General features: G+C 44.4%; 1 protein-coding gene across 1 annotated transcript in view; it reads right to left on the reverse strand.

Annotated features, from left to right (window-relative positions):
• Nucleotides 1–1,493: 1,493 nt before the first annotated feature.
• LOC142312173 (uncharacterized) overlaps nucleotides 1,494–20,065 on the reverse strand; it is a 163,168-nt gene continuing 144,596 nt past the window's right edge. Inside the window, 1 exon segment of the mRNA XM_075351076.1 lies at nucleotides 1,494–4,848. Coding sequence (XP_075207191.1) covers nucleotides 3,650–4,848 — 1,199 coding nt within the window. The 3' untranslated portion in view covers nucleotides 1,494–3,649.

Raw genomic sequence — 20,065 nt, forward strand, 5'->3', positions numbered from 1 at the left:
CCCATTGGGGTGGGCAAACCACTGTAACTGTGTGTAGGTGCGTGTAGAATGGTACCAACCTTTCTTATACCCGAGATAAGTACTACACCCTAATGGAGGTGTAGTACCCTGTGGTGCCTGAAGCCTCACATGGCTGGAGACTTCGGGCCTCCAGCATATTAGTAAGAGACGGGATCTTTGTCCTGGAGGTTCTCTACTCAGTATAATGAGACTCACTGATCTTGTTCATAGAAAAATCAATGGAGTAAAATTGAAACTGTCTAAATATAAGGTCCTTGTCTAACTTATAAATGCACCTCAATAAATTAGAATATAATTAAAAAGTTAATGAATTTCATAATTCAATACAAAAAGGGAAACACATATTATATACACTGTGTGCAGAATTATTAGGCAAATAAGTATTTTGATCATATTCTATTCCAAGCTGTATAGGCTTGAGAGCCAACTACCAATTAAGTAAATCAGGTAATGTGCATCTTTGTAATAAGGAGGGGTGTGGTGTAATGACATCAACACCCTATATAAGCTGTGCTTAATTATTAGGCAACTTCCTTTCCTTTGACAAAATGGGTCAGAAGAGAGATTTGACGGGCTCTGAAAAGTCCAAAATTGTGAGATGTCTTGCAGAGGGATGCAGCAGTCTTGAAATTGCCAAACTTTTGAAGCATGATCACCGAACAATCAAGCGTTTCATGGCAAATAGCTAATAGGGTCACAAGAAGCGTGTTGGGCAAAAAAAGCGCAAATAACTGCCCATGAATTGAGGAAAAACAAGCGTGAAGCTGCCAAGATGACATTTGCCACCAGTTTGGCCATATTTCAGAGCTGCAACGTTACTGGAGTATCAAAAGCACAAGGTGTGCCATACTCAGGGACATGGCCAAGGTAAGGAAGGCTGAAAAACGACCACCTTTGAACAAGAAACATAAGATAAAACGTCAAGACTGGGCCAAGAAATATCTTAATACTGATTTTTTACAGGTTTTATGGACTGATGAAATGAGAGTGACTCTTGATGGGCCAGATGGATGGGCCAGAGGCTGGATCAGTAAAGGGCAGAGAGCTCCACTCCGCTCCGACTCAGACGCCAGCAAGGTGGAAGTGGGGTACTGGTATGGGCTGGTATCATCAAAGATGAACTTGTGGGACCTTTTCAGGTTGAAGATGGAGTGAAGCTCAACTCCCAGACCTACTGCCAGTTTCTGGAAGACAACTTTTTCAAGCAGTGGTACAGGAAGAAGTCAGTATCATTCAAGGAAAACATGATTTTCATACAGGACAATGCTCCATCACATGCATCCAACTACTCCACAGCGTGGCTGGCCAGTAAATGTCTAAAAGATGAAAAAATAATGACATGGCCCCCTTGTTAACCTGATCTGAACCCCATAGGGAACCTGTGGTCCCTCATAAAATGTGAGATCTACAGGGAGGGAAAACAGTACACCTCTCGGAACAGTGTCTGAAAGGCTTTGGCTATTGGTCACAAATTGTTTTGGATTTTGTTTTTGCATGTCAGAAATGTATATTTCTAAATTTTGTGCAGTTATATTGATTTACCTGGTTAAAATAAACATGTGAGATTGAAATATATTTGTTTTTTACTAAGTTGCCTAATAATTCTACACAGTAATAGTTACCTGCACAAACAGATATCCTCCTAAGAGAGCCAAATCTAAAAAAAACCACTCCAACTTCCAAAAATATTAAGCTTTGATATTTATGAGTCTTTTAGGTTGATTGAGCACATAGTTATTGATCAATAATAAAAAAATCCTCTAAAATACAACTTGCCTAATAATTCTGCACACAGTGTAGAGTCATTGAACACAGAATGATCTATTTCAAGTGTTTATTTCTGCTAATGTTGAGGATTATGGCTTGCAGCCAATGAAAACCCAAAAGTCATTATATCACAAAATTAGAATAATTACCACAAAATACCTGCAAAGACTTCCTAAGCATTTAAAATGGTCCTTTAGTCTAGTTCAGTAGGTTACACAATCATAGGGAAGACCTCTGACTTGACAGATGTCCAGAAAGCAGTCATTGACACACTCCACAAGGATGGTAAGCCACAAAAGGTCATTGCTAAAGAAGCTGGGTGTTCACACAGTGCTGTATCCAAGCACATTAATGGAAAGTAGAATGCAAGGAAAAAGTGTGGTAGAAAGGTGCACAAGCAACCAGGATAACCGCAACTTTGACAGGATTGTTAAAAAAAGGCCATTCAAATATTTAGGGGACATTCACAAGGAGTGGACTGGTGCTGAAGTCAGTGCTTCAAGAGCCACCACACACAGACGTATCCAGGACATGGGCTACAACTGTAGCGCTCCTTGTGTCAAGCCAACACCAGAAGCGTCTTACCTGGACCAAGGAGAAAAAGAATTGGACTGTTACTCAGTGGTCCAAAGTGTTCTTTTCAGATGAAAGTAAAATTTGCATTTCATTTGGAAGTCAAGGTCCTAGAGTCTGGAGGAAGAGTGGAGAGGCACAAAAGCCAAGCTGCTTGAGGTCTAGTGTGAAGTTCCTACAATCAGTAATGGTTTGGGGAGCCATGTCATCTGCTGGTGTAGATCCACTCTGTTTTATCAAGACCAACGTTACCACAGCCGTCTACCAGGAAATTTTAGAGCACTTCATGCTTCTCTCTGCCGAAAAGCTGTTTGGAGATGGAAATTTCATTTTCCAGCAGGATTTGGCACCTGTTCACACTGCCAAAAGTAACAATACCTGGCTTAATAGCCACAGTATCACTGTGCTTGATTGACCAGCAAACTTGCCTGACCTAAACCTCATAGAGAATCTATGGGGTATTGTCAAGAGGAAGATGAGAGACATAATTGTCTAGAATACTAAGACTTTCCTTTCTAAAAATCCAGAGTATAAAATTTCTTATTTGTTCATTCTGCATAGAATTTAATTTAACACCAGAGATATTGTCAAAAATGAATAATAAAAGGAAACCCGAGTATCAGAAGTGAAAGATTACAATAAGAAACACCTATTTCATGTTATGGTTTAAAATGCAAAAGTTTAGAGGTTATATTTTAAAATTTTACTCAATTATCTCAATAGCCTAAAAAAAGAAATCAGTTCCCAATGCTGTAGAAAAAATCCTGCAATATTTAGTGTGAAAAGTGATTTTCTTAAAAATTGATCACACCAGATGTTCCGACAAAGTAGGAATGGATCATATATGCAAGTAGTGATTTGCAATATAAACTTATTTTTATTGTAATATAGTAAAGTGAAAGTAGTGTGTTAAAAAATGGAAATTATGGATGGAAAAAACTGTAATAAATGGCAGATTGCTGAGATTGAGAGCTGAGAGAAGAGGGAGGAGGACATTTTGAATATGGGAGGATTTATAACGGATTTGTCCACATAGTGAATATATATTCAGCAATGTGAAGTATTCAGTCAACATGGAATATTGCTTTTTTATGATAACAGGAATCTAATAGTAACTGCATACATTTTAAATTCTAATTGTAATACTAAATTGCTTTATCTTTCTCTTATCAGTCTTTTATATAACTATCTTGTGTATTTTTTGTACAGTTTGTGAAATGATAGTGTTTTTCCTAGTGTGAAATTTTCTTAGTGGTTAATAAAATGTGATTTACAAGTAAAACATTTCTCAACTTCTAGATATGAAATATCCCCATGTGAGATTTTTGATGTTCAAAAAGATGTCATTTGCTGGTAAAATATTTTTGTATTCTGAAAATGAAAAAGGCTTCTTCCCCGAGTGAACTCTCTGATGTTTAGCAAGACTTGATTTTTCTGCAAAACATTTTCCACATTCTCAACATGAAAAAGGCTTCTCTCCTGAGTGAATTCTCTGATGGTAAACAAGATTGTATTTCTGTGCAAAACATTTCCCACATTCTGTACATGAATATGGCTTCTCCCCTGTGTGAGTTCTCAGGTGGCATTCTAATTGTGAACTTTGATTAAAACATCTCCCACATTCTGAACATAAATATGGCTTCTCACCTGTGTGAATTCTCTGGTGCCTACCAAAATGTGATTTATCTGCAAAACATTTCCCACATTCTGAACAAGAAAAGGGCTTGTCCCCTGTGTGAATTCTTTGGTGCCTATCAAAATGTGATTTATTTATAAAACATTTCCCACATTCTAAACAAGAAAAGGGCTTGTCCCCCGTGTGAATTCTTTGGTGCCTATCAAAATGTGATTTACCTGTAAAACATTTTCCACATTCTGAACATGAAAAAGGCTTCTTCCCTGAGTGCATTTTCTGATGGTTAATCAAATTTGATTTACTTGCAAAACATTTCCCACATTCTGAACATGAATATGGCTTCTCCCCTGTGTGTATGCTCTGATGTGTAAGAAGATTTGATTTATCAGCAAAACATTTCCCACATTCTGAACATGAAAAGGGCTTCTCTCCTGTGTGAGTTCTCTGGTGCCTATCAAAATGTGTTTTATCAGCAAAACATTTCCCACATTCTGAACAAAAAAAGGGCTTATCCCTTGTGTGAATTTTTTGGTGCCTATCAAAATTTGATTTATCTGTAAAACATTTTCCACATTCTGAACATGAAAAATGCTTCTTCCCTGAGTGCATTTTCTGATGGTTAATCAAATTTGATTTACTTGCAAAACATTTACCACATTCTGAACATGAATATGGCTTCTCCCCTGTGTGTATGCTCTGATGTCTAAGAAGACTTGATTTATCAGCAAAACATTTCCCACATTCTGAACATGAAAAGGGTTTCTCTCCTGTGTGTATTCTCTGATGGATAATCAGATTTGATTTACTTGCGAAACATTTTGTACATTCTGAACATGAATATGGCTTCTCCCCTGAGTGAACTCTCTCATGTCTAACAAGCCATGATTTCCGGTTAAAATATTTTCCACACTCTGCACAAGAATATCTTTTCTCTGTGTGAATTTTTTTAGGTGTAGCAAAAGACATTTTGAAGGAAAATCTTTTTCCATATTCTGCACTTGAAAATGGCTTCTTTGCTTTAAGAGAGGTTTGATTATTAATGCTTCTCTTTTTACTTTTATTTTTCTTAACAGTCTGTGATGAATCAGAAGATAGGACCTGTTCAGCTGATAGATTTTTGCTGTGAAGGGATGATGGGATATCTGGAATAATTGCATTCACTTCAGTTATATCTTGAGTCATATCAAGGTCATCAGAGTTAAAAATGGCAGACATCAGTTGAGCATCTGATCTCCTAGTACAGTCATCTGCCAAAAATAAAAATTATTATTTTTCACTAAAATATCCTTAAAAATTATGTTCTTATAATATTTTTAAAATATACATAGAAATTGTAAGTTATGTAGCAAAATTCAGTTATTTACCAAGAAAAAAATATTCCACAATCTTAACATTGAAACTAATAGAGCATGATGTTCAACCCTCTTTCTTCACACTCCCTTAAAACATTGAAATAATAAGCCACCCAAAAATGTGGAGGCCAAAATGATACCAATAAATACTTCAACTCCGCCTGCAAAAAAACAAGATCCCAATGGAGTCTGTCAGTTATCAATGGGAAAACAAATGTTACCACATTACTAGTGGCTGAAAGGCTGTAGAAAATCAATATTGCTTCCATAAACCAATCCACCAAAATCTGTGCTCCCACAGCTAAATGTTCCCCTCGCTTCCGAGCCTTGCTGTGTGCTCAAACTTTGTAAGACTGAGTTCATATGTCCTGTAATCATCCATTAGAATAGATCCTGAAGAGACCCACTTGTAAAATTATTTCTGCTGGATCTTTTTTTTAACCTTGGAGTCTACGGCAAACGGATCTGTAACAAATGCAAGAAAAAAGAATGGCTAAATAGCCATCTTTTAATTAATCCGTTATCTATAGACTCCCATGTTCAGCAGATGTGTGCATGACTCCAATAACACAAGCTGGGCACGAGAATGGCATCTTTGTAGTTTCTCTCTGCAACATCCACTGCGTGCTAATTTCAATAAATATTTATTATTTTTATTTATATAGCGCCAATGTATAACACAGCCCTTTACAATTTAGAGAGGACATGTACAGACAATATCAGACATTACAGAATAACACAATTCAACTCATACCAAGAGGAGTGAGGGCCCTGCTCATAAGCTCCAATCTATGAGGAAATAGGGGAGGCACAAAGGGTGAATGGTAAAAAGTGCTGGTATTTAGGGATGGGCGAACCCGAAAGTTCAGGGTCCGTACCGAACACATCGTATTCGTGCACATGAACCTGAATACAAGCTTTCCTAGGAAGCTTGCATTACAGTTCGGGTCCAGGGACTGTAAAAGGAAAAAAAAAAGCACATTATTAAAAAATATTATGATTACACTTACAGGTCCCACGACGCATCCTGCAGACTCTGTCTCCCGCCGCTTCTGCGTCCGTCTGATTATTGCTCTGCCGCCCGGTAACCAGCACGGAGTTCCAGGACCTTCCGTTACAACATACCCATGTGACCAGTCACGTGTGAATGTTGTATTACTTCATTGGCTACAGACTGGTCACGTGAATATGACGTCATCAAATGTCCTGATGCGCCGTGATGCGATTATTGCATCGCATCACGGTGCACAATCTCCTGACAACAGCGGGTCAGCTGCATTTATTTCCATGCAGCTGAGGCGCTGCTGTTGGGAGAGTGGGGTGATGCAATGTGAGACGCAAGTGCAATCATCCCCTCTCTGTCAGCCTGCCTAATCTCTGTTTGGAGAGTCATGTAGCAGGCTGACATGGGTTTCTTTGCTTCTCACTATGTATAGACACTGTCTGTGCACAGTGATGTAGAAGAGATGACATTGGTCTTTGCTTCTCACTGTGTAGAGACTGTGTCTGTACAGAGTGATGAAGCAGAATTGACTTTGCTGTCCCAGTGGATTATGTCGAACTAAGGATTTTTTTTATAATAAAGATGAGTCTCTAAACTTTTTTTTGTTTTATTTCTAATAAAAAATTTTTTTCACTGTGTTGTGCTTTTTTTTTTTTACTGTTTCCTAGAAATTCATGGTGGCCATGTCTAACTTGTCGTGACAGTATGAATTTAGGGCTTAGTATCATCTGAGAATACAAATCTGGTGTTAACCCCTTTATTACCCAGCGAGCCACCCGACACCAGGGCCACTGGACAAGCGGGGTAAAGCGCCTGGAAATGGCGCGAAGAAACAATGCGCCATTTCCAGGGGCGGCTGCGGACTGCGGAGAATCCCAGCCCCTAGCTGCCTGGCTTCAATAAAAATACAGTGAGAGCCCAAGCATTTTTTTTTTAATTATGTTTTTTAAATAAATAAAAAAAATAGGCTTCCCTGTATTTTGATTGCCAGCCAAGGTAAATCAGGCAGCGGGGAATGGCAGCCCTTAGTTGTCTGCTTTATCTGCGCTGAGATTCAAACATACTGCGGAGCGTGACGTCATTTTAATGATTTATTTCTTTTTACAGTACCGTGCTGTCAGGCAATCACAGACCCGATACAGAGAATGCGTGGGCGCCCGCTGCATCTGCATATTCTATTGCTAGCTAAGGGTAATCCAAGCAGCTACTGGCTGCCAACCCCCACTGGCAATGGAAAATCCAGGGAAGCCCTTTTTTTATTATTAATTTTTTTTGCCAAAAAACTAAGAAATAATGATGTGGGCTTCGCCATATTTTTGTATGCTTGCCAGGTACAGCAGGCAGGAACGGGCTGCCCCCAACCCCCAGCTGCCTATTTGTACCCGGTTGGAACCAAAAATATAGGGAAGCCCTTTTTATTTTTAATTATTTCATGATTAAATAAGCGATGTGTGCTGCCGCAGGAACGAGGAACAACATCGTACCTGTCGCTGCACCGGCATTGTGGAAATGTCAGACCCTACACCGATGATACGATAACGACGCTTTTGCGCTCGTTAATCGTATCAAAAAGGATTTGCACACTACGATATCGACTGCGACGCCGGATGTGCGTCACTTTCGATTTGACCCCACCGACATCGCACCTGTGCAAAGCCGGCCTAAGAGTCAGTATGTAGGCAGATCAGGCTTTTTTTTTTTTTTTTACATATACAGTATTTATACTGAAGCTCCTCCTGTACTATCATCACATATAGAGGCCCCCTGAAGAGTAATTACATATAGCCTAAGATAATAACACTGACACTGGGGGTACAGGATAATGATAATGACACTGGGGGTACAGGATAATAACACTGACACTGGGGGTACAGAATAATGACACTGACACTCGGGATACAGGATAATGACACTTGGGGTACAGGATAATGACACTAACACTGGGGGGATACAGGATAATGACACTGACACTGGGGGTACAGGATAATGACACTGACACTGGGGGGATACAGGATAATGACACTGACACTGGGGGGTACAGGATAATGACACTGACACTGGGGATACAGGATAATGACACTGACACTGGGGGGATACAGGATAATGACACTGACACTGGGGGGATACAGGATAATGACACTGACACTGGGGGTAGCAATGGGCCCCCCAGCCTTGTGTACTGTAGCAATGGGCCCCCCAGCCTTGTGTACTGTAGCAATGGGCCCCCCAGCCTTGTGTACTGTAGCAATGGGCCCCCCAGCCTTGTGTACTGTAGCAATAGGCCCCCCAGCCTTGTGTACTGTAGCAATGGTCCCCCCAGCCTTCTGTACTGTAGCAATGGTCCCCCACCCTTGTGTACTGTAGCAATGGGCCTCCCTTCTTGTCCCCTACTATGTCGTTGTTTACACACACACACACACACACACACACACACACACACACACACACACACACACACACACACACACACACACACACACGTTATTCTCACCTGTCCCCCTTCCTGCGCTGTCCTTACCTTACCAGTCCACAGGCTCATGGACACCTCCATGATCTCGTCCGATGCACGGAGCCGCCGCCGCAGGATGCCATCATGGCTTTACTGCAGTTCCATGCTTTGCGGTGCCGTAAAGCATTTAACTGCAGTAAAGCAATGAAGTCAGCCTGCAGCGGCGGCTCCGTGCATCGGACGGGTCACTGAGGGGGTCTGTGTCTTGCGGTCTGGAGCACTGCGGGAACAGAGGAGAACAGGTGAGAATGATTTTTTTTTTCTTCTGCTCCTGAGCGCTTACCTGCAGCCCTGCGCGTCCTCTTCTCTGCTGCTCCGGCGGCAGTGTGATGATGGCCACTGTGTCGGTGCGGGGCTGAGCAGCTCCTCCGCCTCAGCCCTGACACCGGCCGCACTGTTCACATGTACGTGTGTCTGAAGGATGCACGTACATTTGAATAGCGCGCGGTCTCCAGACCTGTACACCGGATATGTACTGGCCTGGGACTTCCGCAGTGCAGGACCTACGGTGAGTCACATGATTGTCTGTAATGTCACCGCAGGTCCTTCAGCACCCGCAAAAACTGCAGCGGTAGTACAGAACTTGTGCTATCGCTGCAGTTTGTGATTGAAAGGCTGGGGGGCCCTCAGAGCATAGGGAGGGGGGGCATCGGAGCGTGGGGGCCCTGCCCAGTCTGCCGCACATAACGCCAGCCCTGTAAACCCGGCGGCCCCGCGGCGCTGTACACAGCTCCGCACTAATTAAGGCACAGGGGCCCACTGAGGGCCCGAGGCCTACCGGGGGATTTCCCGGTACCCGGGCTGGCCAGACCGACCCTGGGTCTGGGTTTGGAGACGAGTAATACCACTCAGGGGTTGCCAGGAGGGTAAGAGCATGTCTTATATTATTATCTGCACATTGTATCTACTCTACTGTTATGGCAGGGAAAATTAACATCCTTACTTGGAATGTCTGTGGCCTGGGTGATCCTACAAAGAGGGCGGCGGTTATGGATTAGGTCAGGGATTATTTCCCTGCCATAATCTGTCTACAGGAAACACACTTGGATGGGGAGAAAAATGAAATATTTGAACCGTTCATGGATCAGCCATAGCTATCACTCCACTTTTTCATTTTACGCCAGGGGGGTCAGCCTATTAGTACATAAAGTCATCCCGTTTGAATCTTTCTTCCAAAGTAGATAAAGAGAGGAGGTTCCTATTTATCCGGTGCAAAATTCTGAATAACGAATTGCTACTAATAGGGATGTATATTCCTCCACCTTATAACAATAGTGTTATGAAAATGGTGGTGGAAGCTATCCAGGATAATCCAGATGTACAGGTGAGATTATATGGGGGATTTCAATAACACTATCCACCCATACTGGGACAAATTTAACAATGACCCGTGCACGGCGACACTGCTTATTTCAGGGTTTGGCAAGATAAAAAAGGATCTGGCACTGACAGACTTTTGGAGGGTTAAATACCCGGGAGTTCGCCAGTTTTCCTGTTACTCAAAGTCAAATGAAACCCTATCTAGAATTGACATGACACTGGGGTCTGCGGGCACACTGCCACTAGTGGAATCGGTGGTATACCTGCCTAGAGCCATCTCAGACTATTCCCCCATGTTGACCTGCCTCCGATTCCTTCCTGAGCCTGACCCTGCTTTTGTTACATGGTGCCTCAATCCTTTCTGGCTGCAAATTATTGAGGCTGAACCCATTATTTCCACCCTAAATCACTACTTTAGAGAAAACAACAGATAGAGTGTTTCTCAAAATATTATATGAGATGCCACGAAAGCCCGCTTACGAAGTGCACTAACACAAGGGGTTAGTAGGTCCAAGACTAAGGGGTACGTTGCACGCTGCGACATCGCAGGCCGATGCTGCGATGCCGAGCGCGATAGTCCCCGCCCCCGTCGCAGCAGCGATATCCTTGTGATAGCTGCCGTAGCGAACATTATCGCTACGGCAGCTTCACATGGACTCACCTGTCCTGCGACCGTCGCTCTGGCCGGCGACCCGCCTCCTTGTTAAGGGGGCGGGTCGTGCGGCGTCACACGGCAGGCGGCCAATAGGAGCGGAGGGGCGGAGATGAGCAGGATGTAAACATCCCGCCCACCTCCTTCCTTCCGCATATCCTACGGAAGCCGCAGTGACGCCGGTAGGAGATGTTCCTCGCTCCTGCGGCTTCACACACAACATCGGACTGTCGCGTCAGCGTAATTATGGATTACGCCGACGCTGCACTGATGATACGATTACGACGCTTTTGCGCTCGTTAATCATATCATCGAGCCTTTACACACTACGATGTCGCATGCGATGCCGGAAGTGCGTCATTTTCAATCTGACCCCACCGACATCGCACCTGCGATGTCGTAGTGTGCAAAGCCCGCCTAAGTCGCGTCAATTTGGGATATTTCTCTGGGATAGGGTTCAGACCACGGAATGCATGTACATAGAATCTGCAACTACTCAGAACCTGCTGGAATGGAAAGAGGCTCAGAAGTCGTACGAAAAAGGTTAAGAAAAGGCTAAGAATAGGTGGATATTTTCACAACACAAATTTTTTAAGGAGTGCGAGAAAGCGAGGCATTTATTAGCTGTCATAGCCAGGGCGCAGCAGGGAAATTCCTTTGTGGGAGCCATAAGAGATAGTACGGGCTCGGTGGTCAATGAATGGGAGCGGATCTTACAGGTTTTTGCTGACTTTTATCAACATTGATATAGATCCAAATTAAGTTTCAATGAGGACCAGATTGACTCTTATCTTGCAGATATACCCCTCCCCAGGCTCTCAGAGACTGATCAGGTCTATCTGAACAGCCCACTGCAACTGGAGGAACCGCAGTTGACGGTGAATTCCATGTCTAATGGCACGTCCCCGGGATCAGATGGTCTCCCCATAGAGATATACAAAAAATTTGGGGACATCCTACTGCCGCAGCTTCTGGACACATTCCGAGGGGTGGCTGAGGCGGGTTTCCTCCCTCCATCAATGCAGGAGGCAATTGTTGTGGTCATACCTAAACCTGGTAAAGATCCCCTACTACCCGATTCATATAGACCAATTTCTCTCCTCACCATAGACATCAAAATCATAGCCATGGTATTGGCAACTAGATTGAACAAGGTGATCTCCTCTCCGATTCATTCCGACCAGTCCGGCTTTATGCCCTCTAGATCTATGGCGGTTAATATTAGACGCCTTCATCTCAATTTGCAGCTTCCAGTGGATAATCAGGGAGATAGGGTTATCTGTTCCCTAGACACAGCTAAAGCATTCGACTATCAAATGGAACTTTCTATGGGCAGTTCTTCGCAAATTTGGGTTGGGCACGAACTTTATCTTGTGAGTAAAATTACTATATAGAAGGCCCACTGCCAGGATTAGGATTAACGGGCAGCTTACTTCAACATTCAGTTTAGCTAGGGGTACTCAACAGGGGTGACTTTTTTCACCTCTATTATTCACAATGGCTATAGAGCCCATGGCAGAGGTCTTGCGTCGACACCCAAACATTACAGGTTTCAAAAGAGGGGACCGGGAGGAAAAGGTGGCTCTATATGAAGATGATACTCTACTTTTTCTGGTAGATGCGTCCGTCTCACTACCCTTGGCTATGGAAACGATCTAGGATTTTGGAAGATACTCCGAATTGATGATAAATTGGCGGAACTGTATCTTACTCCCTGTAGATCACATGGATAATATCTCTAGATATGCTTCCTCACATAGGCGGATTATAATGAGGGCAATCTGGGCACCCCCCTGGGACCTGAGGCTCCAGGGGGCCCATGCTCCAAAAAGTAAACTGCCCCATTATAATCCGCATGAAACATTTAAAAGATGCTGAGTCATTTGCCCGCCCTGCAGCACATCGTCAGGACGGGGGCTGCCATCAGGGTAATGAGGGGGGCCTGGGTCGCTCATAGAGAGCTGTCCTCTTTTTCTGCTCTGATCTATGTAATTGTGATCGGGGCAGAGCAGGGGAGGAAATGTACTGGAGCAGAACAGAGGCTGAGAAGGTGAAGAACCTTGCCTGATCACATGATGTGGCAGGTACTGTAGCTGCTGCAGCCTCTGTGCAGCTCCTAGTGTCTTCTCCCCTGCCTGCACCGATCAGCTGAGCTGCAAGATGTGGCAATGTATAGTGTGTAAGGAAATGTGCTTGTTGTAGAGCTATGTGCAGGTAGTCTGTCTGTCTCTGTCTCTCCCTGGCTGTCTCTTTCTTTCTCTCCCTGGCTGGTTGTCTCTTTCTCTCTCTGGCTGGATGTCTCTTTCTCTCCCTCCCTGGCTGTCTTTCTCTTCCTCCCTGGCTGTCTTTCTCTCCCTGGCTGGCTGTCTTTTTCTTTCCTTCCCTGGCTGGCTGTCTTTCCCTCCCTGGCTGGCTGTCTTTCTCTCCCTGGCTGGCTGTCTTTCCCTCTCTGGCTGGCTGTCTTTCTCTCCCTGGCTGTCTATCTCTTTCTCTCCCTGGCTGACTGGCTGTCTCTTTCTCTTTCTCTCCCTGGCTGTCTCTTTCTCTGTCTCTCTTTGTCAGTCTCTGTCTCTCCACAGAAATCATATTACCTCACACATAAGCTTGTTATACTAAGAATGTCTTTCGTTGCCTGTAGCAACCAATCACAGCTCCATTGACTTTAATGTAAGCAGGTTTTTTTTGGCATATAACTGTAAAGCACGGGGTTACATTTTCCCCTCAAAACGTAGTCTATGACATTCCCTGAGACAAATGGGGTGTCTGTGCAAAATATCGTGATTGTAAATATGATGTTGCGGATTCCTTTAGCGGACACACACACACAAACATATATATATACACAGCTTTATATATTAGAACGCATATGGCTGACGATCTGTCTTGGACTTGTCATTTTGATGTCCTGAAAAACGGTGCATGCAGCTCTTTCTGGGCTGTCAGAATAATGACTAGCGGTTAATGTTTGAAGAGGACTGTTTGCAGAATTGGAGATTTTCCAGTGATGGTGGGACTGTGAAAGATTGGAGGTAAGTATGCAGAGGAGGATCTCAGCTCACCCTGTAAATGCATCACCTGGGTCCTTTCTCTGGGGGGCGGTGCAGGGAAGAATCAGCTCCATGTTCGGCAAAGTCCGCCAATAGAAAAAAGTTGTTTCCAGCATCACGTCCAATAAATAAGGGTAAAAAACAATTTTATTCCATAACTTACTTTTGCAAATCTAGCAGGATATGACTAAGAACCTCTTTTAGGTGTGAAACGTGCAATACATTGTTTTATACTTCGTGGGCGTCCATCCAGCCTAGTGCTGGTTTTACCCTTATGAAATAAACTTTGGTTTTTAACCTTATTTCTTGGACGTGACGCTGGAAACAACTTTTTTCTATTGCCGAAGTTTCGAGGGGTAGAGGCGGAGCTGTGGTGGAGGCGGAATGTGAAGGGGCCCCGAAAATGTTGGCAGCATGGGGCCCTGAAATTCCTGGTGGCGGCCTTGGGCAGGATGTATGAGCAACATACAGAGTGCGACGCAGCTGAGGGAGTCCCGGCCACCTGTCTGCCGAAGATGAGCATCCTCTGTAATGGTGACAGCAGATGGCGTTGTTGCAGGCTGAAGTCCAGCAGCCTGAAGAGTGGAGATGGACCGGTGACCTATTCTGTGGAGGTGCCCGACGACCTGTTCAATAGCAGCAGGCAACGGCGGCTCACTATGTGAAAAGGGGGCAATGGCGGCACACTATGTGAAAGGGGGGGCAATGGCAGCACACTATGTGAATGGAGGGGGGACGAGGGTGTCTTCTATGAAAGTGTTCTGGGGTATCTGATCTATGTAGTTTCAAGTCTCCATTTCCAATACATCCACTGTGTATGTATAGATTGGGAATGGAGGATTGAAACTGCATGGGTGACACACCCTAGCACACTGTGCCCCACTGGCCCTCCCTCCATCTTGGATATTTCCCATCTCTGACTCCACATACTGTGTGTGCCCCTCTATCAGGATATTCTGCACGTATCATGATGTATGTAGTGGATATAATGGAGGGGCACACACAGAGTGCAGGCCGGGGACAACTGCCCACACCAATCTCTTACCCCATATATATTTTCACTACTACAATAAGGCCTTGTGTACACATTGAGTATTTGGTGAGTTTTTTACCTCAGTATTGTTTACAAATACGGAGGTATAAAAGTCACTAAATGCTGAACGTACACATACGGCCTTAGAAATAATGAGGTAATGAACTCACCAAATACTCAGCGTGTGCACATGCCCGAAGGCCTCATGCACATGTTCAGCATTAGAGTTTTTGTTACCGTATTTGTTAAGCTATGTTCACATAGGGCAGTTTTGCAGTTTTTTTTTCCATTGGTGTAATGTAAATACATGCCAAAACAAGCTGTAGCTTTTGCTCAGATTTTGCTGCAGAAAAAAAACACCCCGCGTTCAGTATTGGAGAGTTTTTACCTCAGTATCTGTGAGGCCTCGTGCACACGAGTATTTGGTGAGTATTTTACTTCAGTATTTATTAGGGCTCATGCGCACGTTGCATACTTACATGCATTTACGCTGTGTATTACATTGCATGCGTCCTGCGTCCCTTGCACAGTCTATGAAGATTGTGCATGAGACGTGGGCACGTTGCTTTTTTGAACGCAGCAATTTGGGTGCTAAAATTTTGACCCAAATCCGTGCGTTCATAAAAGCAGGATGTCAATTATTTGTGCGTTCTGGATGCAGATCCCGCTCTGTCTATGGTGGGGGCAGCAGCCAGAGCGCATGAAAGCGGCTTTTTTTAACAAAAATACTGCATTCATTATGCAGTGTTTCTGCAGCGATTTGAAGCGCACATGTGCTGTCAAATCGCTGCAGAATATTCAGCAGTTACGTGCACATGAACCCTTAAACTATGTTCACACAGGGTGTTTTTGCTCAGTTTTATTTTATTTTTTTTTATTTTTTTTTTTTTTTTGGGCAGTAGTCTTGTTTACAGTTGGACTGTTCAATACTCTGCCTTATTGGGTTTTTTTTTTATAAACTGAAGGGTATATTTATTAGATTAGTGGATGTTTTTAAGGTTATAGTTTCGTCAACTATTTTTCAGAAATTATCTGTTTCAGGTGTATGATGATGGACCAGTCACATGAGCAGTGTGTAGGGATGGCGGGGGCCCACAGATCCTGAACAGCCCGGGGCCCTGGTTACCCTTAATCCGTCCCTGCTTCCTCAGGATTACAAATTTTCTCGCAATTTAAATATTTGGGAATCAATGTCACCACTAGAGTGAACGATTATGAAAAACTTAACCTAACCCTGATCCTTAAATAATTTAATGATAAAATTGATATATGGACCCGGCTACCTCTGTCGGTGGTGGGACGGACGAACCTGGTCAAGGTGATCTGGATGCCACAGCTTCTCTATGTCCTACATAACTCTCCACATTGGATACTCCAACGATACTTCTATAAGGTCAACTCACTTTTCAGAAAATTGATTTGAGGACGGCGCAGTCCAAGAATTAAATTAGACACGTTACAAAGACATAAATGGAATGGGGGACTCTCAGTGCCGAATCCATGGGCGTATTTTGCAGCACCTGCAACATATCCGAGGATGGGATGACCCAAGGGGGGGGGCCACAAAGAGTCTTATTGCAGCAACATTTTAAAACATCCAGTCTCTATGATGTCCTAGAATCAGGCAGATTCCATTCATCACCGGAAACCGCACCCACCCTTTTACTGATACATAAGCTATAGGAAAAGATTAAAGGCATGCAGGATATTCATGGGCCCTCGCAGTTTACCTCTATCTGGGAGTCCCCATGGTTGTCCAATCTAAATAAATTGGAGAGGTTTGGAGACTGGAGAAGGAGAGGACTAACCAGACTTGTACAACTGCTAGACGAAGACAGTTTTAAGGAATTCTCTAAATTACAATCTGAGTTTGGTCTTTTGAATGGCGAATTCTACAAATACCTTCAGTTAAGGCATGCATATTTAGCGGAAGGCAATATTGCCTTGTCAGGCGATTCAACACAACAGAATAATACAGAGAATAGCTTTTTCGAGTGGTTCCTCTGGTTTAATATCTGTAATGTATAATGAAGTATTAGATGGATTATTAGTACACCATTTTCCGAACTCTAAAGGGAGATGGGAACAGGAGCTCGGTCCTATTGAGGATAATCAATGGGCGGAAATTTTGGAAAAAGTACCTGACCTGTCTCTCGTGGAAGCCCACAGATTGTCTCAGCTGTATGTGATTCATCGAGTTTACCGTACTCCTAAAATTCTATTTGACATAGGTGCCAGACCGGACTCCACTTGTCCACGATGTGGGGCAGACTTTGCGTCTATGCTCCACATGTTGTGGTCCTGCTCCAACCTGGAGGTGTTTTGGAAAGGTCTAGCCGCAATCATAAATAGAGTATATGACATAGATCTGAGCCTCACCCCCTTTGTATGCATACTGGGATATATTGAAGATCTGAAGGTGGAAGAGGAGGGAAAGCTGGCAGTTGCCCGTATTACTATTCATGGCCAGAAAATTATTAGCACAATACTGGATCTCAGACCAAGTTCCAACTATCTCAGACCTTGTCAACAAGATTAACTGACTGATAAATCTAGAAAAGGTAATTTATTTGAAAAGGAACTGCATGGTCAAATTTGAAAAGATCTGGGCCCTGTGGATAGACGACTCTGGTCTGGCATCTAGGGATTTGTTTAGGTTCAGAATTGGCTTGTTTTAATCCATGGTAGGAATACAGTGGAACCTTGGTTAACGAGAACAATCCGTTCTGGGAGTGTGCTTGTTAACCAAGTTACTCGTTCAGCAAAGCAAGATTTCCCATAGGAAATCATTGCAATGCAGACAATTTGTTCCACAACTTGTTAAATTTCCCATCCTGGTGCCCTATTGTGCCATTCCACACACGTACAAACACACACAAACACACACGCACAAACACAGATTATGCTAACCTTACCTTCCGTTCCCTCGCCGGTCTCATGGAACTTGCAGTGCGCCCGTACAAGACGTGTATCGGGTAACCAAGGCGACCGATGCCGGACCTTCCGCACTCAGTGCGCTGACGTCAAAGTCAGGAGCCGCTTGCCTCTGATTGGCCAGCGCGCTGCTTTTGAGTAGCGCCTGACAGGGAAAGTTCCTCCCTTGTGGCGATGGTTACCAGATACACATCCTGTGGAGGGAGGACCTTCCCCTGTCAGCCGCTACTCAAAGGCAGCGCACTGGCCAATCAGAGGCAAGCGGCTCCTGCCTTTGACGTCAGCGCGCTGAGTGCGGAAGGTCCGGCATCGGTCGCCTTGGTTACCCGATACATGCAAGTTCCAGGAAGCCAGCGAGGGAACGGAAGGTAAGGTGAGCATAATATGTGTGTGTGTGTGTGTATATGTGTGTGTGTGTGTGTGTGTGCTTGTGTGTGTGTGTGCTTGTGTGTGTTTGTGTGGACTGCAAGAGCGGATTAGAGCGCGGTGGATGTAAGGAACCGGAAGTGTGTGCGGTGAGTATTTTGCTCGTACAGCAAGGCTTTCTCGTAAACAGAAATTTACAGAGATTTGCTCGTTAGGCGAAATACTCGCTAACTGGGTTACTCGTTAAGCGAGGTTCCACTGTAATTGGATTGCTGCATGGATCTAGGAATTGTTATGTCTCCCTCTGAATGTATAACTCATCTCTGACCAAACACTGGCATGTACTTCACCAACTAGGACAGGGATTGGGTACCTCCGGCCTGCGGGCCACATGTGGCCTGCTATGACCTTTTCTGTGACCCCCTGGCAGATTCCCAGGGGCGGCAGTGCTTGTGCGCCACAGCAGTCTTGCAGGTCGCCGACCCTTTAAATCCCAACATAAGCTGCTTGTTCGCACCGATGGGTTCTCCCACTGGCCAGTGCCAACGTGATCAGGACTTACTTTGTGGGCGAGATTAGGGCTCTGCGGTTCCGCCCCACAGCAGATTTACAGCTTCCAGCGGTGTGTGGCCGCCCTCTGCCCTCCGGAGCTGAGTGCCCGCTATCTCCCTCCGATGCTGTATGTCCGGCGCTTGCATTTCAGTGCTGTGAGTCCGGTGCTGCTGTTTGTTCAGCGCCCGCCCTCTGCTGCTGTGTGCCTCGTCCAGTGCTTTGTGCCCCCCACCCATGTTTTCTCTAATATCCCATAGTTGCGTTCAGCCCTCAGCACTGTGTGCTCCTGAATGCTGTGTATCACTCCAGGTTTTCCGTGCCCCCCCAGTGATGTTAGGGCCCCACAAGTACTGTGTCCAGCCCCCCCAAGTCCTGTGTCCAGCGCTCCCAGTCTTGTGTGCGGCCCCCCAGTGATGTCTGTGCCCCAGTCACTCTTGTGGTGTCTGTGCCCCCAGCCCCTCCTCTTGTGGTGTCTGTGCCTCCAGCCCCTCCTCTTGTGGTGTCTGTGCCCCCAGCCCCTCCTCTTGGGGTGTCTGTGCCCCCAGCCCCTCCTCATGTGGGATCTGTGCCCCCAGCCCCTCTTATAGTGTCTGTGCCCCCAGGACCTTTTGTGATGTGCAGCGTCTCCTGTGACTTATATGTCACATTGGAGATGCTGTCATGCCTCCACAGAAATGCATATGTGATAAAGTTTCCTTCTGATAAAGTTTAGTAATTGACATTGATATTGTACAGTGATAACTTATCCAACAGCACCATCTGTTGACAATGTTTTCTTACTGCAGCTTGTTTATCTAGTATTTCATTGGTTACTGTGCAATGAAAATTGTCCCACCAAGGCTTATGTAGTTCCCATTCAGACTTTGCACTAGTCTAGCTCTGCACCCTTTTTCTTCTGCAGCCATTTTAGTTACATGGACACAGACATTGTGCATGCTGATCATCTCTCCAGATCTCTGCTCCTTTTGTTTGCCTCTACATAGCACAGTTGGTGAGTTATGATCCCTTGGCTAGGGCTCATCAAATTATATAATGTAGTTGCTCCGTTCTGCATGTTAATCCAGTCATTATAGCTAATATGTATTCACCATGTAGTGCATTTACCCTGAAATGCTATGTAACTCAGATATATTGTACTTAGTATTTTCATTTATTTCTTGTAGTTTTACACTGATCCTATCAATAAACGTTGTAAAGGACCCCCAGCGTCCGAGTCAATACATCGATGGGAAAGAGTTTAGCTGTCTGTCAACTCGTTCTTCCAAAGCACACAGAGTGAGGATGCCAGAACAGTAAAATG

The sequence above is a fragment of the Anomaloglossus baeobatrachus genome, chromosome 5, assembly GCF_048569485.1.
Source record: "Anomaloglossus baeobatrachus isolate aAnoBae1 chromosome 5, aAnoBae1.hap1, whole genome shotgun sequence".
Taxonomy (NCBI): domain Eukaryota; kingdom Metazoa; phylum Chordata; class Amphibia; order Anura; family Aromobatidae; genus Anomaloglossus; species Anomaloglossus baeobatrachus.